This window comes from Panicum hallii, chromosome 5 (genome assembly GCF_002211085.1).
Source record: "Panicum hallii strain FIL2 chromosome 5, PHallii_v3.1, whole genome shotgun sequence".
NCBI classification, from domain to species: Eukaryota; Viridiplantae; Streptophyta; class Magnoliopsida; order Poales; family Poaceae; genus Panicum; species Panicum hallii.
In genome coordinates, this window is record NC_038046.1 from 20421288 (window position 1) to 20447056 (window position 25769).

At 41.1% G+C, this 25769-nt stretch overlaps 2 protein-coding genes across 7 annotated transcripts; one reads left to right on the top strand and one right to left on the bottom strand.

Annotated features, from left to right (window-relative positions):
* Window positions 1-2853: 2853 nt before the first annotated feature.
* LOC112894061 (putative protein ABIL2) lies at window positions 2854-5365 on the top strand. Of its 3 annotated transcripts, none has more exons than XM_025961637.1 (9): window positions 2854-3185; window positions 3360-3442; window positions 3588-3738; window positions 3824-3923; window positions 4029-4121; window positions 4228-4267; window positions 4365-4474; window positions 4651-4754; window positions 4848-5365. In XM_025961637.1, the coding sequence occupies exons 1-9, from the start codon at window positions 3072-3074 to the stop codon at window positions 5019-5021; spliced, it is 969 nt and encodes a 322-aa protein (XP_025817422.1). In that variant the 5' UTR covers window positions 2854-3071; the 3' UTR covers window positions 5022-5365. The 3 variants fall into 3 exon arrangements, with proteins under 3 accessions (XP_025817422.1, XP_025817425.1, XP_025817423.1); XM_025961640.1 differs by having other exon boundaries at window positions 4860-5365; XM_025961638.1 differs by having other exon boundaries at window positions 4231-4267.
* Window positions 5366-5547: 182 nt separating this feature from the next.
* Window positions 5548-22039, bottom strand: LOC112894060. Of its 4 annotated transcripts, XM_025961635.1 has the most exons (17): window positions 21543-22037; window positions 18842-21439; window positions 17267-17717; window positions 16898-17126; window positions 15932-16096; window positions 13109-13381; window positions 12764-13009; window positions 12277-12648; window positions 10850-12181; window positions 10696-10752; window positions 9858-10286; window positions 9345-9568; window positions 9126-9259; window positions 6617-6868; window positions 6364-6542; window positions 6099-6239; window positions 5548-6026 (listed from the first exon to the last, which is right to left on the bottom strand). In XM_025961635.1, exons 1-16 carry the CDS (start codon window positions 21901-21903, stop codon window positions 6126-6128), a joined length of 7416 nt encoding a protein of 2471 aa, XP_025817420.1. In that variant the 5' UTR covers window positions 21904-22037; the 3' UTR covers window positions 5548-6026; window positions 6099-6125. The 4 variants fall into 4 exon arrangements, 3 of the variants coding, with proteins under 3 accessions (XP_025817420.1, XP_025817419.1, XP_025817421.1); XM_025961634.1 differs by having other exon boundaries at window positions 5548-6239; XM_025961636.1 differs by having other exon boundaries at window positions 5548-6239; window positions 18842-21462; window positions 21543-21677.
* Window positions 22040-25769: the final 3730 nt, after the last annotated feature.

Below are 25769 nucleotides of genomic sequence, written 5' to 3' on the forward strand. Positions count from 1 at the left end.
AAAATGAATATCATGAACAAATGAGTCACCGAACAATTTAGTCTATATAAGCGAACAAATAATTTAGCATTACGAATAAATTAGTTACACACAGATAAATAAATTTACACGAATAACAATGCATCAACATCACATAAAAATAAGAAAAAGGAGTAAAGGAGAATAAAAATTCAAAGAAAAGGAATAAGAAAGAGAAGAAAAGAATATAAGAAATAAAGATAAATAGAAAAATAGATAAAAAAATATATAAAAAAGACGGATCAGTTGCATGGATGCATCATGCATGGATAATTAATAATCTAACATGACGTTAATCTCTATTTAGCCTGATAATACTAATGCACATGTATATGTATGTGAACAGGCCTGCTTATAGGAAATAGAAGAAAAGAACATGAGAAACAAAGAGAAATAAAATGATAGATGGAAAAGAAAAGTAAAACATAAAAGAAAAAAAGACAGATTATTTGCATGCATGAAACATGCATGGACAACTAATAATCTAACATAGCGTCCATCTCTAGTTATAGTGCTCATGCACATGTATGCGAATGGACTTGCTTATTCTTTATCGCTAGCAAACAAGAGCAGCACCAACAACAATAGCAGTCAGCCAGCCAGCACAACAGCAGCCAGCCTGCTTACATGGGCCAAAATTATCCTAACTAGCCCATATAATATCCTTAGAATTATCACGCGCGTGACATAGAGCCACCGCGTGCTGGAAGCGCTTAGGTATATAAAGCCTGGAAACTAGGATGTACTCTTTGGCGCCTCCATCGTGCTATAAGCCATAGCCCCATTAATCCATCGTTATTGAAAAATGAAAATTAATATTGTTCATAACATTTCAATATGTTTAAATATTAGAAATATTTCGGTGACTACACAACGCTTTAAAATATGGACATGCTCTCATACTATCGAAGACATGGGTTTGCAGCTCCATGCATCTCCGACTTTCCCAAGTATGGTACTGGTTTATTGTTCACATTTGTAGATTTCCAAATAGTTGAATTTGGTGGCCGGAAACCATCTGGGACGAGCTATACAATTAAAAAATTATTTTGGCAGTAAAAATGGTGGGCGGCCCGGCCAAGCCCGACCGACTTGCTCCCAATTTTGCCTCGCCAGTTATAGTCATCGGGCTGGCTTGGTTACTGGTTTTAGGCCCGAAATAAATCGGCCTTTTTCGCCTGCCCCGATCCGGCCTGATCTGCAAAATGCTCAGATCTTGTTTTTTTGATGAAAAAAATGCTCAGACCTTGTTAAAAATGTTAACTCTTATAGAATAAACACGTTCAATTTATTTCTACCTGAATGGAATCATGTAGAATGATCTATTTAAAATTTTATATGGAATTGAATTGTAATTCTCCCAATCTTACTAAAAAACGTGCACAAGCACCTTCACAGAAAGAATTGGAATTCTCTGAAACAAACGGGCCCAGTAGTTTTACAAAAATAAAAACAATAAAGTAAACGTGGCGAAGATTGTGTACAGGCATGACTGAAGCTAGAGGCATCGTGGGGGCGACAAATAGCTAACGACACACATCGAAAGTGGCAGCGACACAGCCATTTGCTAGGAGGCTAGGACTTCGGCACCTGACGAACCCAACAAAAGGAAGCGCCGGACTGTCACCACACGGACCTCTTCAATCCATCCGTCCATCCAGCACCCTGATCCGGCGCGAAGTGCGCCAGTTCCCCGTTGAATTTATTGGCAGATCCGCGTACACCCATCACGGACACACATGATCCAGATGGCAGCAGGCATCCATCATCTGAAACCGAGGAAAGAAAAAGGACAAAAAACGAACAGGAAAAAGCAAGGTGAAATCGATCGTAAACCTCGTGGCATGGGGTGGTGGGATGGGATGGGATGGGAGTGAGAGGACGACGCAGGGCTTTTCGCTTTGCTTAAAGCTAATCATGTCCCAAACATCTGAGACATTTGTAAATCCCATGCGTGATGATGCACTGTTCCCAAGGCTTGTCTTTCTACAGCTCTTTCCTAAATTTTACGGATGAGCACTTCCGTTGGATCTTGTTGGGGTATATATAGTGCACATATGAAAATTACAGACAAAAATTTATTTGTACGTTTCAAAGGAAAAAAAGGGATGTACTACAAGATAACAGTGTCATTTGCTGATAATAGCAAAAGAAATACTAATTCTTTTAGAAAAACATATTGATTGCGTGCTTATGATGGAAGCGAGGTGTTGATGACTCATAAGGATGTTGGGGGTTTTTACCCCCCAAAAAATAGATAAAACTCATAAGGAGGGCCCATATGCATGGGGCAGAAATGATGGCCATGAGCACAGGGATAGAAAGAGAAGAAAGGTGAGAAAGAAGAGTTCAGTTCAGCATCCCAACGAAATCCCATCCTTTGGAGCTTTTCATCAACTGCATCACAGTCGGTGTGAGCGAGCTAGGCCCATCCATCTTGACTGCTTAACCAACTGAAGAGCACCGAGGTAAACCGGTCCCTGGATGTCGTCCCTACCAAATTCACTTCACCCTGCTGCAGACTGTTCATGGCAGTTGATGCAGGGGTCACCTTGATCAGGACCTGATGAGCTGATGATAGTACACTGGAAGTGATTGCCACCATAAAGTTGGGACTGACTAACAGTGAGTCAGGACCATCAGATTCACCATCTTTGCCGCTCGTTCACTCACCAGTCACCATCCGGTAAAAAAATAGTAGCAGAAGCAGAGGCAATCGTCGCTTGTCACATTGGCTTTGCCTTGAATTGCATTATTATATAAGGCTGTTCCGGCCACTGCCGGGGCATCACAACAACTATTCCTACTGCTTGTTAAATACTTAAATATCCGTCGTGATCATGACATGCTTGCCTTCTTCCCCCGAACACCTCATGGTCTTCCTCCCAGCACGACGTTGAGTTCCTCCCCATCAATGCTTCTAGCCTTCTTCGTCATAATCGTCGAAACATTCTTCGCGTTCTTGTTCATTTAAGTTGGCTCTCGGATCAAAGAGGGAACCAGGAGGAATACAGACAGAAGCAAAACAGAGGAGTTCGTTTAAGTTGGCAAGAATGGTGGAGGCCGTGGGGTCCTTAGGGAGCAGAGGCGTCGGCATTGCAGGGATGAGCAGCACGCTGGAGGAGGTGCAGATGCAGGAGACCCTCATCTTCTCCGACACCATCAAGGTCAGCTCATCCTTCATCCAGATTCGTGTTCCTGCATTCATCTTCTCTTCTCCCTCTACTTTTGTTCTGCCTTTCCAAACAACTACATATCTTGCTTTCTGACTAGTTCAAACAAGATTGCATTGACTGTTCAAACTGATCGTTAGCATCACTCATTGCAATATGCAATTGCAGGATCTCAAGACTCTAAGGTCGCAGCTCTACTCCGCCGCCGAGTACTTCGAACTTGCCTACATGCAGGAAGAGGGGAAGCAGGCGTATGTGCTACACCCATGCTCCATCCCTCCCATTTCCTACACGAGATCACCAAGCAAAATTGCAAGCAGAATGCACTTGCACTTAACCTTTTTCACTCGTTGAGGCTTATAATGCTCTGAATTTACCGATAATCTGGATGCATAGGGTGATGAGCAACCTCAAGGAGTACGCCGTGAAGGCCCTTGTCAACACCGTTGACCACCTGGGCTCCATATCATTCAAGGTCTCCAGCCTCATCGACCAAAGGTTCGGTGAGGTCGCCGACGCCAATCTCCGGGTCTCCTGCATCCAGCAGGTTTCAGAAGCAACTCATCCTGGAATCTGTATTAGTCCCATCATCTCTCTCTTTGAGTTGGTTTTAATGAAGTGGCTGGTTTCAGAGAACTCAAGTTAGCCAAGCCTGCATGGACAGAGAAGGCCTTTCACAGCAATCCTTGGTTATCACTGCCCCTAAGTATCACAAGAGATACATCTTGCCAGGTAAACAAAATATAGGTATCCTCACTTTTCAGCACATTATGAAAGCAAGAGATGATTTATAATTTATTCTGGTGAGGTATTTCAATTCCATTTCGCAAATTTCAGCTGGAAACCAGTCAATGCCCAGTGCCGTGCCCAACTTCAGGGAGATGAACAAGGTCACAAGCAGGACTGCGCAGATGCATCAAGTATTCAGTGGTAAGAATGGACTCTTCATATCTTGCAATAATCCGTCGCTTCAATTAACCAATGAACAAAGACCATATGTGTTAACTTCGTACTTACCTGAAATGTGTTGCATCAGCAGCCCAACCAAAAGCCAAAGAGAAGCAGCCTTCATTCAGGTCAGTCCACGATGTACAAACAAAAGCTTGGAAATCTTTTCGCATTGCCTCTCTGTTCGCAGCTAGATTGACAAACTGAAATTTCTAATGTTTGCAGCAAGTTGCGATCAATTGCCCGTGCACCTTCACAGCGTGCACGTTCAGCGTCACCAGCACAGCGTTCCCATTCCGTGCCACCATCTGAGACTGCTATACCCACCAACAGAGGTACAGCAATCAATACTTGAGCAGCTCATTCCAGCAACCCAGTTTTTTTTTCTTTTTTGAGCAATGAGCAGCCAGTTCCAGAAGATGATCGCAAAAAGGATCCTGGTCTGCTCATACAGTTTTATATGATGATCAATTGACTCATGTTCGGTACTCAATATGCTTACGGAAAGCAGATAGGCGATCAGATTCGCCAATACCTTCAGCGACTCCATTGACAAGGTCCGGATCGGTCTCAAAAAAGGCATCCTTGCTCAAGACGTCAAGTGTCAGGGTTCAGGTAATTACACGGTCTTGAGACGGAGTCTTCCAAGAAATGATGTACAATTGTACATAACACATGCATTTTCATCTCTTGTTACTGAAAATGCAGACCACCTCGCAGCCCAAGAAATTGGCACCACTGAGGTCACAAGCTGACAGGAGCAAAGACACTATGGATGGTGAGCATACCCCAAAGAAGGGCAGGAAGTTCCTCAAGTCCATCCTCAGCAGGCGCAAATCCAGAAAAGATGAGCCGCTGCCCAGTTATTTCGATGACTACTGAGCCTTTACTACCAGATTAGGTGGCACCACTATCTCTGGATACTCCAACAGCAGTGTTTTCAGACAAAGTGGTATATGTCCTCAATATAAATATTTTCATTGTATAGCAGTAGTATAAAGGTTGGTATATAATGTAAGGTGAACATGGGAAATTTCAGCAAGACACCTCATCAACTTGCCTGGTTTCTGTAAGAGCAGCATCAGATCGCAAGTCCGTATTTGTTTGTAAGGCTCATGTTCGTTCAGAGAATTTAGCTGAAATTCATGATCAACAATGGTTCAATTTGTAATGACATCATCATTTCGCCATAATATTACTTCTGGAACTCTCAACAAGAAAACAATCAGAAGATGAAGGAAATAGCAACACCTAGGAAATATGTCATGAAACTGCAGAAAGGTTGTAGAGCCGTAACAAGTAGGTAGCACCAGTACAAAAGTAACACAGAAACAATATCAAGTGCAACAATTGAAGAATAAATGAACCAAGTACCCCTTGCACATTGCGTCAAAGCATAACTACAAGATTTCTTGAAATATGATAGATACATAAATGTACAGAGTATAAAGCTTAACACCAGTGCTCCACTGCCCTTCATAACAAACACGAACACTCGTACTAAATGTATCTTGCCCAGCCATTGTACAGCATGAATCAGCCTGATTACCCAACAATTGTGTATTAAGTAAACAAACTACAAAAAGTGTAGTTTTGGTATCTACTACCTACTTCTAGTTTACAATTTTACATCCTCCATGATTGACACCCTGGCCAGCAAAACAACATAACTGACTGTACATGTTTCCAGAGATTTGTGGACGACGCTGCCTTATGTGAATAGCAAATAGGCATTACCTCAATAAAAACACCTAACGCCAGTATAACCCACTACACGTAAGGTACAAACTTGACGTACAAGAGGCTCCCATCAAATTGCTTAGATATTTTCCTGCTCTTACATAGTCCGTCCTTGCTATGCCATACTTGACACAAGCAAAACATCTCCTGGACAAAAACAAATTGAATCACATCAAATGATCAACAGCGTCAGCCACGAGAAAACCTTGTGTAACATGCCTCTTGCCCCCTTCCGCCTTGCTTGTTTTATTGTTGATGTACCACAGGAAGATCATCTTTTAGCTGAACGAGCTTCACAGAGCCATCACCTCCACACGAAATGAAACCATGAGACAGCACCTGGAGGTCTGTTACAGCAGCCTGCAAACATTTAGGTATGATTAATAAAAGAGAAGTATCTGATATAATTATCTTCTCGTCATAATTCAACCAAAGTTTACTAATGAGGTGACAGATTGTATATTCCGTCTACAATGTTACATACCCTAACTACACCGCCAAAACCCCTGGAAGTTGGTTGAAAAAAGGTGTGCCGCTCATGCAACTTTGGCCAGTGAAAGACCAGCTGAGAATTTTTCGCATCCCAAAGCTTTACATCTCCATCTTTGCTTCCAGTTAAGAACAAGCTCGTATTTGGGATGGTTGTTACCTTGGTGACATTTCCTGCAGATGGGCAATAAGATATCAGACAGAAATCAACTGAAATTCTGAACAGTACCATGCAGAATCACAGTTACCTAGATGAGCCTTTGGTATATGCCAGACCATCCCATTAGCAGTACCACCAGAAGTACCAGATTCGGTATCGTGCCTGGAAGGTTCCTTGACACCATGCTCCTTGGAGATTCTATTATGCTGGGACTTTCCAGTAGAAAGGAAGCGGAAATCATGCAAAGCTACATCTCCGCTTTTCCCACCAGTTACAACCAGTGGTGAGATAGACCCACAACCTCTATCACTATCAAACACTGAAAGAGACCGTGCTCCTCCTGCAAGTTGAAGTCCATGGTGAGCCAATATTATTCTATATAAAAGTGCATCACAGCAATATGATCAATAGACAAGTAGAAAATAGTCTTCCTGTATACATGAATCGCCATACCATTACAAGTCATACGAACTAAAATGTAAATCTTTTAGAACTCAAAACATTTCCCTTTCTTTCTACAGAAACTATGGAAAAAGAAAATCTATTCTACATCCTGAACTGTGGAAAAGTCCGCTTAATTCCTAAACTATAAACCAGGTACTTTACCCTCAAAACTTACAAAACTGGATCAATGTACAAACTACAGTGGGTTCCAAAGAGGTTTCGCTAGGGATCCAACTTGGTGGTTTTTGCCATGCCATCGGTTTCCGTAGATGAGGATCCCAACAAGAGGGAGGATGAAGAGAAGAGGAAAGATAACGCAGAGAAATAGATTGATCAAGAGGAAAGGAGTCAAGCATATGAATGTAATCATCCCCATATTACCCAATAAGCAAACCTAGTGATATGGCTGCAGGTTGCTAATGTGAAAAATACCACCTTCAGTAGGCTTCACGTCATTAAAATCACCTTCCAAAAACCTGGAGCTCACAACTCACAAGCATAGTCAGGCTTTCTGTACACAAGCCATGTGATCCCTTATGGTTTACTATAAAACTGTCGAGCTTCAAGACAATTTCGCCAGGTTGCCCGTGTCAATTTGGTCTATTTTTTTCTCGAACGCGCAGGAGAACTGCGCATCAATATATTAAGAAGAAACAATTTGGTCTATTCATAACTATTTAATATTATGCACCATTTTATTTAATCATGTATGGATTTAACTTCCTGGGTCACTAATGTGGTGTGTTCACTTGATTGGGCACTAGTGCAGAAAACAACAAAGGGTTCAGATTTGGTATATATGGATACCAACATTTTAAATTGAAGTTGCATACTATAGATTGATTATCTCTCTGTTCAATGAGCTCCTAAATGTGACTGCCATAACCCCTCAATTTAGTATCCTTTATTCAACTTTCTTTTGTCTATTTGGAATTCGTAAAGGTGCTCAATCCTTTCAGAAATTATTGTGCTCCCGAACCCCAGCTTCACCCTATAGGGCCGCACCGTAATCTAGGCCGACCACAACCCATTAGGTTGGCGACCACTGCAACTACCCCCTGGTAGGAGGGTCCAAAGCAACCACAGGTGCCACAGGCCGGCGCCCTGCCACTATTTTTTGGGTGGCCAGCGAGGAGATTTTTTTATGTCACCAGGATTTTCCCTGGTTGGTGTTTCCCTAAACTGGGGGGCTTACCAGTACACTACAAGAGTGTTGACCCCATGTGATGTGAATTACTTTGCATGCATAGTAATGCGTGAGTGTTCAGTTATCAATAATCTAAAACTTTTAAGTTGCTTTGGATAGCAAATTGTCAAAATCACAATTATGACACTGACATTTACACATGTACATGATTACAAATGTGATGGCCCCATGCTGCAACAACCTTCGAAAATGCATCAAGATGCACTCTGATTCTCCTGTTTCATATTAGTTAGCAAGTAGCAATGAACCATGGAAACTGCTTAAAACGACTTGATTTTGACTTAACGTCCTAATTAAGCTGGTGTTTCTAGACTGGTGACTGGTGACTGGATTTAATGCAGATCTCAAATCCAGGGGAGCGAACATCCCCATTAGTCAATCTACCATGTTGCAGTATCTCAAAAGTTAGTCAAATCTTGCATGTAGTATGCATAAAGTTGTGTATAGCTGTAACAATTCAGTTTAAAATTCGTCCTAGGTGTCAAGAAACAAAATGGACAAGAAGTCAATCTGGCACTGTTCATCAAGTGCTGAAAACTTGTAGTTGTTTAATCTTAACATCAAATATGAATTTGAGACTAAATTTTTACAGGTTTATTTAACTTTGTATATACTACAATACAATTTAGTCTTTCTTTTGATTTCTTGAACTGCACTCGCCAACTTTCTTTTGGCCATGTCAACATCCTTTTTGTGATCCATAAAAGATTGAGCAAAACTGGAGATAACAAGCAATCAGCCATGATCCTTTTCCTACTATATCCTAATATGCGACCAGATCCTAGGGTATGTCTGTTAACACAATCCAATTCAGCATAGTCTGACAGATTTACGATTTATCCCATATACTAATCGTATTACTTTTCCAATGTTATTTAAGATTAATGATTACTATTCCCAATATTCAAACAGTAAATAATAAAGCATTGCTCACTCAGCGAATTACCTTCATGACACATAATAGAAGTTTGACATGTGCCAGGTGGAGACAGGGTATCCCAGATAACAATATTTGCACCATTTGAATTAGATCCAGCAGAAGCGACAACTGATCCACTTGCAGACACATAAGAGACATCCCTGTATCCCATAAGAACTAATCTGTAAGATATTGAGATCTGTACCAAGCAGTAACTATTGCATGGATGGAGTCTGGTATACATACGAGGCATGGCTATCAAAGCATAGGGATGAATCTGTAGAATGAACATTGCTTCTTCCACCCACCTCAACTTGCCATGTACAAACGGTACCATCTAATGCAGCAGTGGCAAACCGCTGTCCGTAATAATCAAATTGAACAGCTGATATGGAAGCTAGTGCATAAGGCGGTGGAATGTTAGCAGCAGGCAGAACACCATATGTAGCCATGGCACTATCTTTACCAAACTGAAAAGTTAAAAAGAATAAAAGGCATCAATGGATGCTTAAACACGGAATATTCATATTGCTCCTAAATACTTCAACACTAAATGAACTTGGTCCCAAGTTTGTTACGGTCCCAAGGTAGAAATCGTTCTCGAAATATAACATGTTACAGGAATCTTACTAATTCCAGTAAAATGTTGATATAGATCCTAACGAGATGCTTACAACCTGCTTCCAAATCTAGGGGACAAACATGTGCTTTAGAAAAGCCACTGCAATGCAAACAGAGCTCTGAGAAGAAAATGTTTACCTCCCATAGATACACATGTGTATTGCTTGAACCAACAAGAAATAATGGTAACGAAGGATGTCGGGATAATGCTCTTGAATGGATGTTCTCAAGTGTTGCCGGAGGATCGACAAAATCCTCAAATTCTTCAGGTTCACCCCACCCAAACCCAGAGGCCCCAATACCAGCATACCCTGGAATTCCAAATGCTCCGCCACCAGTTAGGTCTCTCCCAGGTTTTGCCAATGAACCCAAACCAATAGTTGCTCCACCTGAACTAAGTTGGGATCCTTTTTTTCTGCCAAGACCAACACCAGATGAAATGAAAGTTGGAGTTGGTGTAGATTCACAACCAGCCCAGCCATCTAATGGCCAATCAGATCGAGACCAGACATATTCTGCAAATTTCTTGCAATGTTTCTTTTCACTCCAGTTGAAGAAAACAAGGCCCTGAAAAGTGGCTGACTTAGTTGATAGCGGTACAATAGCAACAGCATAGCAGCATAATTGTATGACTTGAGACAAGCAACCCCAAGCGTGTGTGAGTTTGTTTGTGCAGGTTGGTTTTGTTTCTGTTGGGGCTCTTTTACCCCTTTTCTTCTTAATATAAAGATACGCAGCTCTCCTGCGCGTTCAAGGAAAAAAAAGACAAACAGACCCATACTCTACGGAAATAATGGAGAGAGCAGTAGCCACATAGCTTTTAAAATGAGGTCTGGACAGCAAAAGTGCAAAACATTTAATACAACAAAGTTGAACATATTAGAAAAATCATATATTTCATCGAATCCATGTATAAAGTTGCTCGTTCAGGTTATGATGATACGAAACTCAGAAGTCTGGGCAGTTAAAAATATACCTTTCGGTTAGTAGCGATAGCAGCTTGTTTCTCATTGATTGAGTTAAGACATATCGCCTGTGGGACTGAAAAGGTTAAAATGCAGTAGCAGAAAGGGAAGCAATGTGTAAGCTAGACAGAGTCTCTAAAGGGTCAATAGGCTGACAGTAAATACCTCAAGGAGTTCCCCACTTCTACTTAGAAGTTCCATTGGGCTTTGAAAATCTTTTTGTACTATCAACTCCTTCCTTTTAGTTTCAGGAAAGACTTCTCCATTAGATGACGCTTCGTCAGCAAATCCCTGTCTTTTATCATTGTTCTTCGAGCGAAGTCCATGTTTATGTTCTTCTCCACTTCTTTGAGTACTATTGTTTTTGCACTCAACTGCAGTACCTCTTATATCCTTCCAAGATCTAGTAACATTTATGTTGCTCAATGAAAAGCAATTAACCCCTTCATTCACAAAAGCATTACAAATATCCACAGAATTAACAGAAATTTCCCACAAATTGTTAAACAACACCTCCATATTCTCACTGTTTGCAAGCTGCAAAATTCTTGAAAGCTGATCATAACTATTGCTGTCCGACCATTGCTGAGATGAATTACATTCTAACCAGAAGAGCACACTAGAATGTGAATTTATTGGTAAATTCTTCCTCAAGAATGATGCGTGCAGTTTTACTAACGAAGATGACACAAAATGTATGGAATTCATAGTAAACTTTGCAGCAACTGAAGAGAAATGACCCTTGAACTCAGAATCACTACCACCAGTTTCATGTTCACGTCTCTCTTTTTCAACAAACTCCCTCAAATAATGTTGCATTACGGATGTCAACCGAATCCACAAAGAAGCACCTAACAAATGCCACTTCTCATCAATTAAATGATTCGAAATTTCACTCTTTTTTAGCTGTATTTTATGAATTGAAGCGCTGGGCATTCCCCCTTCTGTATTCAATGGTACATCATGACTTCTGTGGAGCATAGCATGCTTCAACCGATCTAATAGTACTTTAAAGGACTCCCCTTTAACGGAAGCAGCTAGGACAGGATTGATCATGATAAGCAATTCCTTTATGTCACAATACAGCCAAGAAAAGGAAAACTCTATAATGTACTCAAGCAGATCCATAACCGTAAGCATAGCTGACCTGTTATCTAGAATATCGTTTCCACCATTGTCATGCCTTAGAAGCAACCTGCTGGCATTCAGGTAGTTTGACAACCCTGATATAATGTACTTATGATTCTCTTTAGGTGTGCATGCAGTAGTATTTGTGAGTTCCATATTCAGAACGAAACGCATGAAGGAGGAATAGACAACATGACGACTAAGAAACTTGCAGCTCTCTTTGAATGAAACCAATAACAGATAATTAATCGGACGGAGAGAGAAGCATTCAAGACCGTGACGGTCAATGGCAACATCTGGTGATTTACACCCCCATAACAAAGCATACGCAAGAAACAATAAACCATCATGGCAACAAAAGATTAGAATCTGCAAACACAAAACAGCAAAATTTATGTTTAATTATTATGAAAAGTTCATAAAAAATGACAAAGATAGAAGACATTGTTATCTCCTAGCATTACCTTCTCAGCTATATCAGCAAATTTTAAAGAGAACCTTCTATCGAATATCGACATTACTGCTGTAACATCATGTGTAAGTTCTTCAATTTGATGACCATTGTAGTCATTAAGGACCTTGTCTTCAGATAATGATGCATTGCATTGTGAACAGAACAAGTGATTTCTCAGAAGGTGGGATAGATATTTTGAAGCCATAGTTATTTTAAGGTCGGACTCAAAGTCACTAATGACAGATGAAGATAGCCAATTTTTAGAAACAGAGAAAGGGTTCAGCATTCCATCAAAAATCTTGTGATCTCCACCAGAAGGTACATTTATGCTTTCCTTGCCATCTATGCCCAAATTAGAACATAGGCATTCAAGTGCTTCAAGCTAATAAGAGGAGAAAAGTTGAACATTTAGAATAATTGTAAGTTACTAAAAAAATATGTAGAGACCCACAGGGTCCGAAAGCAAAAGGTGGTCAGCTTGCATGAGGTAAACTTACAGGTAGTCCACACTTGTTCAAGGCACATGCAGCCATTGCAAATGAAAGCTTAGATAATTTTGCAGATACAGCTTCACCAACACAGTTTCTAAAACCATTTTTTGTCGAGAGAATTGCACAGTACTGACCCACTTCTGGGTCTGAAAACACATTTGGAGCACCAACGATTTTAGACTCATCAACCTCCAACTTGGGATGGCAACCAAATAATCTATTGATAGACTGATAATAGTTCCCCAACATCCACTGGAAATTCAGATGAAATGTAGTTAAGCTGAAGGATTGTTACTTTGATTCTCGATATAGTAAAAATCTAAATAAATGGGCCACATGTATATGACACACCTCAAGCAGGCTTGAAAGCCAGTTGTCTCCTTTCTCAACTGAACGAGGAAGAAGGACATTAGAAATGAGATTACGCTCCAGGGGCCCTCCGGATCCTTCAACAAGCCGACAAATTACAATAGCAAGCTGTTCATCTTGAAGGTTCTTTGCACAAACATTGACTGCTGATGAAAAATCATCACCAAGCAGGAAAAATGCTATAGCAAGCTCCCATTGATGCCTTCCCATTAGTACGTAAGCATTTTTTAGAGCAGCAGCTTTGTGTCTTTCTTCCTGAATAGATTCATTCCAATAATTGTGAAGTAAATAAATAGCTTACAACACAGAACATTGTTTTAATATGTATGAAGTTCCTTTTTTGCAAAAAAAAGGCTCCTATATTCATTCAAAAATATATAATATCACCATTTATTTAAAAAATGTAGCCTCTCATCAATCTGTGTTGGCAAGTAGGAGCCTGTTGCCGATTGGGGTGGGGTTGGGGGGGGGGGGGTAGCAGATCAAATGTGGTGCACAGTGCACCAGGAGAAACTATGTAAGTTTAAAGATATCGATCTACTCACATAGGCATCCGAAATCCACTAACTAAATAAGATTATCAGCTGGAGCTATGGTTGAAATGTTTATCAAAAGATTAGAGCAGATTAGTACACTCAGTTTTCATAGAGGTGTTCATGCAGTGTTTTTTTTTCTGGCCAAATGGCTTAGTGATTGCACCTTGTTCCCCTACCATGCAGTGACAGACTCCTGTCACTACACAGTAACAAGGTGACAGCTTTCTTGTCACCTAACAAATTGTCTACATTATGCTATTTTTCAACAAAAAAAAGATCAGGGTAAATATTTAAAAAAACAAATATAAAACGTGTTATTTGTAAAAAAAAATTAAAATCCTTTCTATCATATGTGGTGGAGAACAAGATGGTTAACTAAGCTTTTCAACCTAATTTTCCGGTCAAACAAGATGCCGGAGGAATGGAGGAGAAGTATATTAGTACCGATCTTCAAGAACAAGGGAGATGTTCAAAGTTGTACTAACTACCGGGGGATTAAGCTAATGAGCCATACGATGAAGCTTTGGGAGAGGGTTATCGAGCATCGCCTAAGAAGATTGACAAGGGTGACCCAAAACCAGTTTGGGTTCATGCCTAGGAGGTCGACCATGGAGGCGATTTTCTTAGGCCATGTTTGGATGAATGGGAAAGAGAAAAAGAAAGTGCAAAACTTTTGCTCTTTTGCACTTTTTTTGCACTTTTGGATCCAAACACCCCAAAGTGCAAAAGGGCAAATGCTACCGTAATTTTGCTAATTATGGATTAATTAGGCTTAATAGATTCGTCTCGTCATTTAGTCCTCATCTATGTAATTAGTTTTTTAATTAAACTATATTTAATACTTCTAATTAGCGTCCAAACATCTGATGTGACAGGAGCAAAAATTTTGCTATTTGCCCTTTTGCCATTTGGGGGTGGATCCAAACATAGCCTTAGTACGAGAGTTGATGGGGAGATATAGAGAGGAGAAGAAGGACTTACCCATGGTCTTTATTGACCTAGAGAAGGCGTATGACAAAGTACCGAGAGACGTCATGTGGTGGGCCTTGGAAAAACACAAAGTCCCAACTAAGTATATTACCCTCATCAAAGATATGTACAAGGATGCGATGACTTGTGTTCGAACATGTGATGGCGATACCAGTGACTTTCCAATTAAAATAAGACTACATCAGGGGTCAGCATTGAGCCCTTATCTATTTGCTTTGGTGATGGATGAGGTCACAAGGGACATACAGGGTGATATCCCCTAGTCTATGCTCTTTGCTGCTGATGTGGTGCTAGTTGACGAGAGTAGGGCAAGGGTTAATATGAAGTTAGAGCTGTGGAGACACAAGTTAGAGTCGAGGGGGTTCAGACTGAGTAGGACCAAGACCGAGTATATGATGTGCGACTTTAGCCCGACTAGGCATGAGGATGGGGACGTTAGCCTCGAAGGTCAAGTGGTGGCCAAGAAGGATACTTTTCGGTATCTAAGATCAATGCTTCAGAAAGATGGAGACATTGATGAAGATGTTAGGCATAGAATTTCAGCCGGTTGGTTGAAGTGGCGGCAGGCTTCTGACGTCCTCTGTGACAAGAAGGTACCACAGAGGCTAAAAGGTAAGTTCTATAGGACGGCGATTCGCCCGGCGATGCTATACGGAGGCCTCCCGAGGCGCCGGTGCGTAGTGGAGTTTTAAAGCGGGGCGATAATGTAAAGAGAGGTAGAGGTAGACCTAGACTAACTTGGGACGAGACGATTAAGAGAGACCTTAAGGAGTGGAATATCGCTAAGGAATTAGCTATGGATAGGATCGCTTGGAGATTAGCAATTAACGTACCTGAACCGTGACCTTTGTTATTTTTTGTTTAACCCTTAACTCTTCCTTTGTCTTGTGCCCTTTTTGTGTTTCTTATTCTTGTTTTCTGTGGGTTTCATCTCTAGCCTACCCCAACTTGCTTGGGACAAAAGGCTAAGTTGTTGTTTTTGTTGTTGTTGTTGTTTCTATCATATGTATTTGGCTCAAGAAAGACTGCGCCGCCAGCATAATGATATTCTTTTTGAGATCAGTATGATATAAATTTATGAATTGTCAATAACATAACTAGCATAAAATCCTAGAGATAGCTCATATGAGGTGCCAATAACTAGCATAGTAATTTCCCAAAAGATAATAAGCATGAACATTGCAGGATAATAACAGGATCAAGTATATGAAATAGTTAGGCACAACCAAATAACTGAAAATGAATGGTGAGCAAATTACAAAGTCAAAAATTGAGGTACCTGGAAGTTCCTGGAGAGAAACTCATATAGACGTTTATCCTTTTCATCTCTGCTAATCTTGAAGAGACCAACCAACACTTTTATTCTGTTCAATGCTATGTAGAGCAGAGCACAGTCCTTAGGGTCCTTGCTTTTAAGATATTGCAACCTTGCCAACTTTTCCATCTACAATTTTCAGACATACCAATCAGCACAGGTGATTATCCAGACAACTGCAAATGTAAAATTCATTCATTATGGTGTTCACATATAGGAAAAAACAAAAGATCAACACAGTCATCGCTACTTAATCCTAAAATCTGGAAACATTACAACAATGACAAAACAGTGGCACATCGGTTGAGAAGGTCAGATATCACATCATAGACAAGTCAATTTTAATGGCTTTGTTGGGTGTGGTGGGGGGAGGGGGGTGGAAGCATGTGGGTTCAAATGAAAAGGTACAGCTGCAACATAGCATTTAACTCTAACCAAGGCAAGCAGGAAAATCCACAGTGCCTGTTTGGATATGAGGAAGAGGAATTCAATATGAATCATAGGTTTCAGTTTTATCTCGAGGGACAAGGAAATTCCCCTCATCCAAACACTCACTTGGTGTAGGATACCAGCAGTCAAAGAAGGATCCATGATTATGTGTTAGTTCAAATTGTCTTATTAGAATGTGTTGGCTGCACTAAAGAAAAAAGAAAGGAGCCCTTTCAGGGGTTGAGAACACACTTGATGTGCATAGTAATGGCTTTGTTATTTCACTAAGACAATGCTGTAGTTTAGAACTCTTTTATATCCATTTTGCTTCTTAGCAAAACCATATGAAAAAAATACATAGTTCTATTCCCACAAAAAAGAATACATAGTTCTGAAGATAGTTCTATTCCCACAAAAAAGAATACATAGTTCTGAAGATAGTTCTATTCCCAAAAAAAAAATACATAGTTCTGAAGCATCTGATTGTTGGCAACCACGTACCCTTGTCCTTAGCTGGGACACATTGGTATACCATAATCCTATACCAAGCTTTTGCATCTCTGACCAAGTTGGCTCTAAAGGAAGCACAGAATTAAGTAGATCATCCTGACAATCAGATTGGAAGGCCCACGCTATCGAAGCAGAATCAACAAGGAACCCTTCACTACTAGATGAGTATCCAGATCTCCTAAGAGCATGAAGCTGTCGGAACTGCACAGCAACCCAGAACCTTGAGAGAAACAAAATTCTTAATTAACATAACTTTAACAAAATAAGGATGCATGAGCCCTATCCAACACTTACTCCTCTAGATTCTAGTAATACAATACTAATGAATTTCCATAAGTTCATATTTTAGAGTTGTCTTACCTTCTTCCTGCTTCATCAAGGCTTTTGTAGGGAGAGGAACGGGTCTGATCAGAGATTTCTAACATAAGATCAGAAATTGCAAGTATCTGAGTTCTCTCAGTGTCACTTATGCCATATACATTGAAGTTCTTATCAAGGAGCTCAGCTATCTCTGATTTTTTAGACGCACTAGTGGTAGTGCTGGTACCTAAATTACCATCCCCATAAAGAAATGAATTTGAAGGTGACAGCAAATTAAAGGTTGTGTTACTTCTGTCTTCACCCCACAAAAAGCCTTTGTTAGAAATGTTGTTGGACATGGTTTCTACAAAGTATTCAGATAAAGGAAGTTCTGGAATACTGTGACATGATTTACGGCATGAACTGCACTTTGACGTGATCTTTGAAGCTTCACTTGCTTTCATGGATTTAAAAAGATGCTGCAGAGCAGCATTCGCACGTTTCCATTCACCTACACAAAAGCAACAAAAGAATCAATGACTCAGCTATCTTACATAAGACTTGTGGAATGAAATAATCAAAGACTAGGATATATCATAAGAACAGAATTCCAAAATTAGCACTTAGATGTCGACTAAACCAGCTGTAACTGCAACATTCGGCAACTCAATACAACCAAACAACTTAGCTCAGAGCAATTTAATCCAAGGAAGGATCAGAGAATCTTCAGGCCTTTATTATTGTATATATCTTATGGAAGACTTGTCATAATAAACCATAATAGAGTTGTTTAATGATACCATCTTATCATGACACAATAAAAGCTAGTATATTTGTAGATCAGAGGGTTCAATAGACCACACAAATAATATCTGTAGATCAGATGGTTCAAAAGATCACACGAACAACCCAAACCTGTTTATTCTGATTTATGACCGATCAAGCTTACTTACTGGGACATTACAGGGCATAGCAGTTCCATTGAGGTCAGTGTAAAAGGCAGGGGCCAGCTTTTCGAGCTAACATAATGAGGCTTAGTTTGGCACGGCAGTGACTTTTCGATCTGCATTTTTATTTTGTCACTCTCTTTTTGGGTACATTAAACAATACTATTTTTAAGGACCACATAGTTAAGGAATTTTTCTAGATTCCACTTTGCATCACAGCATAGCACCCAAACATGACCTAGATCTCGAAATTCAACCGCGGTTAATGCTAATATCTTGGAACTGTAAATTGAAGTAGCACTAAAAACATTTTATCATCTTGCTTGATATTCCCTTGTCACAAATAAATGACCTCTTGGGTAACAACAGCCTCAAAAACCACAACTATGGCTACTAGTTTCTGATTTGTCATATTTCTACAGCCTAGTAAAATTATAAAAATAGGATAGTACTTTCCCATGTAATCTGGATTATCATTTTCATATGTGCAATGCAATCTAAGTATTCAAAGAGATATCTATTACTAAAGTAAAAAAAAAAAGTTTGTTCAGGGATCCCAAATGTCACTTATTTTTTATTGGATAGAGTTTTTAAAAATAGAACTCCATTCCTATCAAATTAACAAAGCTTGCGATCAATGTGGAATTGAGAGAAAAAAATATTCGAGGTAAATACAGAAAACCCACACCTGAATAAAGATACTGTACAAGTGCTCTTGGGTTATACGATGCCACAGGTCTGCTTAGTTTATCAGCTATATCCAACAAGTTCCATAAACTATGAGAACAGCAACTATCATCTTGGTCTGTTCGCAATACACCATTGCTAACAATAGTCCTGCTACCATAAGTTTCTGGTAACTTGAATTTACCAAAAGCAGTTTCATTGAAATTGTTAGCACATGGTAACATCTCATGCACATCTATTGGGCAAGCACGTATCTGGGTAGTGTACTCATCAGCTCCTGTTACTAGCCATGAACTGAAGAGTGAAAGATGATTCTCATGAACAAGCGTGATAGTTGCCTTTGGCCCCCAAAGAAAGCCAGCAATGTCATGATGAGAGTGGGATAACGCAATACAGCTCCAAAGATGTTCTTCTTTTGAATTATCATTGTGCAGCACATTCTGAAAGGAAGGGTGCTTATGAGAATATATGCGCAGCTCGTTAGGTAGATAAACTGCAAGTAGAAATCGTCCATCACCTAAGGATAGCCCCTCTAAACCAACAATATAATCTTGCAAGATTACTGCATCTTCTAGCAGAAAACTACCATCCCCGATGAGTTTAACTGCTTCCCAGATATTAATAGAGGTGCTATTCTTCTTCAAATTTCTGCAAACAGTAACAACTCTACCACAATTTGATAGTACAACCATACTAACTGGTCCTCGGTGAGCACCATACATGCCTACTAGTTCCCAGATGTGTCCCTCTTTCTCAGTCTGCAAAGAGTTATCTGCACAAGACATCTTCCAAAGTTTCACAGTGCCATCAGAGCACCCAGTAGCAATATGATAACCAGGAACAGTTCTGTAAGGTTCATGTTGTATAGGCAAGACTGTATTGTTCAGCGGCACTACAGAAATGCATGTGGGATATTCTCCCTCCAGGCTAGAAGTAAAGACTGAAGAACCTTCATAAATAACTGCTGAAAAAGTTTCACTGTCGAAGCAAGTTACATGCCTCACTTGGTTTGTGGTAGAAAGAGAGCTCACATCAAAACCACACAAACATCTTCCACTGTCAAGTTGATTTTCCGAATGCAAGACTACTTTCCATGAAAAAGCTTGGAAGCTCTTCCTCCATATGCATACTACTAGGAAGCTGTTGTTAACAAAACACCCACTGCATTTAGAATCCAATGGTATGGTATGAATACTGTCAGGGGGTCCTTCCGCATTTCTCTGTCCAAGGAAAGGGATCGTGAAAATCCTCTGGCATGTAAGAACCTCTTTCTTAATTCTGACTATGAAACAGTCAGCTCCATTTTCACCTCCAAGGACAAGAAATCTAAAATCACGACTAACAGAAGGCGCCCAACACAAGCATGAGTACTCCACATCTTCAGAACTGTTACGCAAATCAAATTTGCACAAAGGCTTCCATAAAGGATATGTAGGTGCATGCAATGTTGGTATGAGAGTTGAAAAGGTTGACAGAGACCAGAAAAATAACATTCTGTTTGAATCCATTGAAACAGCTATCTGTATTTCACAGCTATATGGATGGACAGAGACCTGTCTGATCCTACCCTTATGCCCATCTTGTTTGACAGGTTTTGTCAAACAACATGATATACTATTAGCTGATTCACTTGAAACATGGGTCCCAGAATTCGGTAACAAACTGTTGGATAAGGCTGACCAAACGAAAGAATCATCAGGCAGCAAATGCAGCAAAGAGCATGTTGTAGGTGGGTCAGAACATAACCTTCTTGATACGATAGCATCAACAAATATTGGCTGCTCTAGAGATTTTGGAGGAGCCAATTTAACATAGGACTCCCCCCAGCCCTGCAGTTTGCTCTGTTTCCATAGAGTAATCCGTGGATACCTTGGTGGTGGAAATACATCATCTAGACAATGGACAGCCCAATAGTTAACACAAGGCCCTGGGCCAACACTAACAAGCCACTCACATTTGCCAACTTGGCTCTCCCTCGAATCACCTGAAAACAACTCAAATTTACCTTCTTCATCTCTCGACACAACACTGCCAGATTCCATAGACCATCTGACAGTAATATCAACTCCAAGGACTCCATTCAGAGTGTTGTTCACCTCGATTACTGCAATGACGCTGAATGATATTTGCAAACCACGTTGCTTCTTTGACTTGACCAGCTCATCCTCACTCCAAAGCCGGACAGTGCCATCTAAGCAGCAAGTCATGAGGATCTCTCTCCTGATCTCAGACCGATCACTGACACATAACAACCAGGGTCGCCACTGGATCATGCAAATAGGCTGCGGATGCACAAGCTCGGCTTGCTCCAGCCCCCTTTTGGCATCATTCAGAAACACAAGAACAGGCACACTGCCCTCAGCCGGAGCAACAGCTGCGACTGTTGCGACAGGGCCCTGCACAAACCGGGTAGAGGAGACAAGGGATTGTGGCACCTTCGGAATAGACCTCCAGGCGAGCTGCCAGGAGGACTGCACTCTGGCCCACATGGACACACCTGCACCAACTGCCACAATGCCGTCGCCCGCGCCTGTCCATGCCACAGCGGTGATGGCAAATGTCTCGGTGATAGACCATCTCAGGAGCCAACCAAACGAACCTGCAGGTTCCAATCTCCAAACACTGAGCCGTGCCACAGAGCAACCGCGTAAGCTAGCTAACGATGAGATGAAAATTTGAGGAGCTGGCTAGAGAGCACAGACCTGGGGAAGAGGCGTCGGGCGCCGGCTGGAAGATGGAGACGGAGTTGTCTGCGGCGGCGGCGACCTCTGCGCTCCCGCGACCGCACCAGGCAACGGCGGACACTGGGGCGTGGAGGTCTATGACCTGGCGGAAGAACGGGGAGCAGCCGTCATCCCCGGCGCCGTCGCTGGTGTCATCCCGGGAAGGGGAAGGGAGGTGGGATACTACGAGGAAGGATCCCGCGGCGTAGGCGACCCAGGGGAGGCCACCTAGGTCGGGGAGCAAGGCGATAGCGCGGGGGTCGTGGGTGGGCGCCGGCGGGATCAGATGCGGCGGGCCGAGGGCGAGGGGCAACGGCGGAAGCGCGTCTCGCTCCCCCATCGTCGCGCCGGCTGCAGCATGCACCGCTGCGGCGGCGATGGTAGTGGTAGCTAGCTGTGGATCCCCTCACCGCCGGTAGCCGCGGCCGATCTCAGCCAACCGGCGACAACCGTGTGCGCGGACGTGGGCAAGAAAGGGATTGTGGGGCCACGACGTGGGCTTTCTGGGCTAATAGTCTTGCTGTTGGGTATTTGGTCCACAGAAATATCTCTGGGCTTTATTATCACGGTAGCGTTAACAGTGTTATCGATAACATCTTTACAAATATATAAAACAAACTCAAATAAAATTATGAATGGATAGGTCATATAAAATTTAAGTTTGAATAAAAATTTTGGAAAGGGAAATAGCACATGAATAGTTGCGGGTTAGTTGCACCTGCAACTATTTGCAACTATTTACACTATTAAAGCATCTCCAGCTGATTACTCATCTCACATATTCTATATATTTTCTCTCTCCATGGCAATAGCACTTTTTATATTTTTGAAATGCGTGCCGTAACATATTACTCAATGGATAGGTTGTAGCGAAGAATCCTTCTACATTTGTGCAAGAGGGAGGTGTGTTTTGGAGACCATCAAAATATTTTTGGTATTGGCTATGGAATTGGTAATCTGCTGGAGCATCTTCCATTATAAAAGAACATTTTTTTAGTATTGGGGAGAGAAATGAGTAATATGCTAGAGATGCTCTTAATTTCTCTTTTATGTTTGTCAATGCACAAATTTTTATTTAAGCTGAAATATTCCAAGCAATTGATGATTTATTCCTTTATCCATATATATTTTGATTAAAAACTTTCAAACACTTCTAGATGTGCTACGGACTTTTTTAATCAACAATATCATAATACCAAATAGGTTCTCATTTGGCATCTACTCCTACTCTCAAGCTCTCTTGTCGTTCCAGGAATTTTATTCTCCTTAAAAGGGTTTTTTATTTTTTACATTACTTTCTAGAATTTTCTATATTAACTGATATAGTTTATCCTCAGTGATCCTTTCTTGAATTTTTTAATCAACTAATTAAATTACCTTATATGCCACCAGTAAAGCTATAATTCCAAATTTGCCATCTCAGAAATTGATAACCCTTCAATACTAATAAGGATTGCATTTTTATTTTTTATAATCTCTTATATGGAGAGATTTCAATATTTGACACTCAATTCACGTATCTCACTTAATTTGACACTCAATTCACATGCCTTTCGAAATTTAACATCGGAAACGCGAATTCTTTCAATTTGGATGTTTCTCCCATCTTTTCCTCAATTTCCTTATTTTCATTTACCTTTCTTTTCTTCCAGCCTAGGTACTGGCCGGTTTTGCCCCTCTCTCTCTAATCCATCTCACTCTAACCCATCTGGCCATCTCTTTTCCGTCACTCTCGGCTGGGCGTTGTGCTCTGCCGCCATCCACTGTTGTCTCCGCTCACTTAGAACCTACAGCCAGCGGCAATGTAGCCAGCGCCAGTGAGAGTTCCATCATCACCACCCTTGCAACCTCATGGAAGAATTGTGATCTCTAGAGGGCAATGACAGCGAGAAGCGGCTCAAGCTCCTCAACCATCAGACGGTGCCTCTGCCACCACCTTAGCCTCCAGGCGCCCAAGTGGTGGAGCTCATATCCTCGAGGTCCAAGCAAATTTGTCTGACCTCATCCCAACCTACAACGCCACCGCAACCATCACCAATGATGGTTGGAGCCACAGTCCGAGATGTCGAACCAAGAAAGATAGTAGAGAGACAATGGAGAATAGTTGCGGCTTCCGTGGAGGAGAAGAGCTTCAGAGAAGGCGGGCAAGAGGGGGTGTGGCGGGCGGATAGCAGTTGTGACTGTGGTGGCGAAAGAGAGATAGAGACGACAACGCATCTGGTTGGGAGGACGAAGGGCTAAGGTATGCAGGCGTAAAATTATCCTCTCACATGGGCTTGAAAAGGAAATTATGAGAAAAAAGGAAAAAAAATGAGAGAAAAACCCAAATCAAAAGAATTCGTGTTCCTAGTGTCAAATTTCGGATGGCATACGAATTGAGTATCAAATCCAATTAGGCTTAATTTTTTGCGAATTGTGCCTTGTCCATCCATAACTTTATATATCTTAATTGTGGAAGGCCTTATCTTGGCATTCTTAAACAAATTATTGTTTATAACATCAAACTCACGTTGAAGGAGCACTCAGCCATCCACTGAGATTCTTTGTTTTTAGATCCACTATCATCACCAAGCATTTTTTTTTACTTGTTCAACATATTCATCACTATTCCCACTCTTCTCCCCGGAGTTCTCTTTATCAACATCATTATAGGTTCATAAGTAGAACAGGAATAGCTTCTTCATCCAAAGAAACCTCTTTCCTTTCACCAGATCCATCACTGGGATTCAAAGAGTTCATGTTCAACTGCAGTCTAGTGAAAACTAATTAACTCTTTGGCATAGTTAAATTTTTCTAGAGGAGATCAAGTAAGTCTCATTGGAGGCCAAGCCTCAGCCTGACAAAAACCTTTGCCACCACCCCTAGAAGACTCACCCTTATCAAAGGACTGTTTGTTAGCATCATTATGAGTCTTCTATGATGATTCAATTCTTATTTTCTTATATCTAGGCTGCCCCTCAGGGTTCCCACCTTGGTGGTGGATTTCATATTGGGTTGGGGTGGCTGTTCCGGTATCTCAGGCTCAAGAAAGAAATCATAAATGAACATCACTAGATTCCCTTCACCACGTGGAGGAACATGTCTAAGATCCCTACAACTAATTTTGACTCTAACATACTCTTGCTTAAATTAGGTTTTTTCATCAATAGCATCTATTTTTCTCACTAAACCACCAACTTTAGCAATAGTTCTAATACCTCTCTGGTTAACAGGTATTCACTTACTTTGAACCAGGCCTGCTGCAGCTGATCTGCTTTTGCACCGATGGAAGAATCCCAGGGTTCAATGACCATATGAGCATCACCATCCTTCTTGCCTAGCTTGAAATTGCTATAGTCTTCAACTGTTTTAGCATTAGGACATCTAATAATGAACTTATTGTATGCAATCTGTTTTGCAGACCATTTCTAGAATTCACTGCTAGTGATATTTCTGAACTCAACTTCAATGTGTTTCGCAGAAAGTTCACCATTCACTACTAAAATGGTAGCGGTACTAGACTTATCACGAGAGGCTTTTGTGTCACTATGTTCATCAATATGAAAGAAGCTCTGATCAGGCACTTGAGGTGCACATAATTCGGACCCATATTTCAAAGAGGCTCTCTCTTACTGTTGAAAGTACTATGATTAGCAAAACCACACATCTCACAAAATTCCTTCCTCCTACACTCCTCAGTTGAATGATTCTTAAGCCCACAAAAATTATAGCCAGATTTCCTAGAAGAGTTTCTGTTGGGATTTACCTCATGGTACTGATAGTGAACAGATTCCTTATTTTCTTACATAGGTTTCTTCTCAGAGTTTCTAAGTTCCCCATCTTCTTCAGCAGTGTTGTCTTGAGATTCTCTTTGCTGATCGCCCTTCATGGCTTCACGTTGAGCAGTTCGATCCCAAGTAGACGAGGATGATCCACCACCAACCTGGTCATCGCCAGCGTCTCCAGATCTAGGATTATCACAACACCATCGATTACCTCAACCCCCTCTTCAGTTAGTTTGATGGTCTCTGCGATCATAGAATTTCTCTTCATCCTCATCCTGTCTTCCATCATCCCTTCCTCCCCGACCCCGAACACATTGTCGGACATTGTTTGGTATTCATATGGCTCACGTCATTGCCCTGGCTCCGAATCCTTCTCTTCTACCCCCTCGCTTTGAGGAAGGGTTCACCATCTCCCTCACAACTTAGGCATACAATTTGGAGG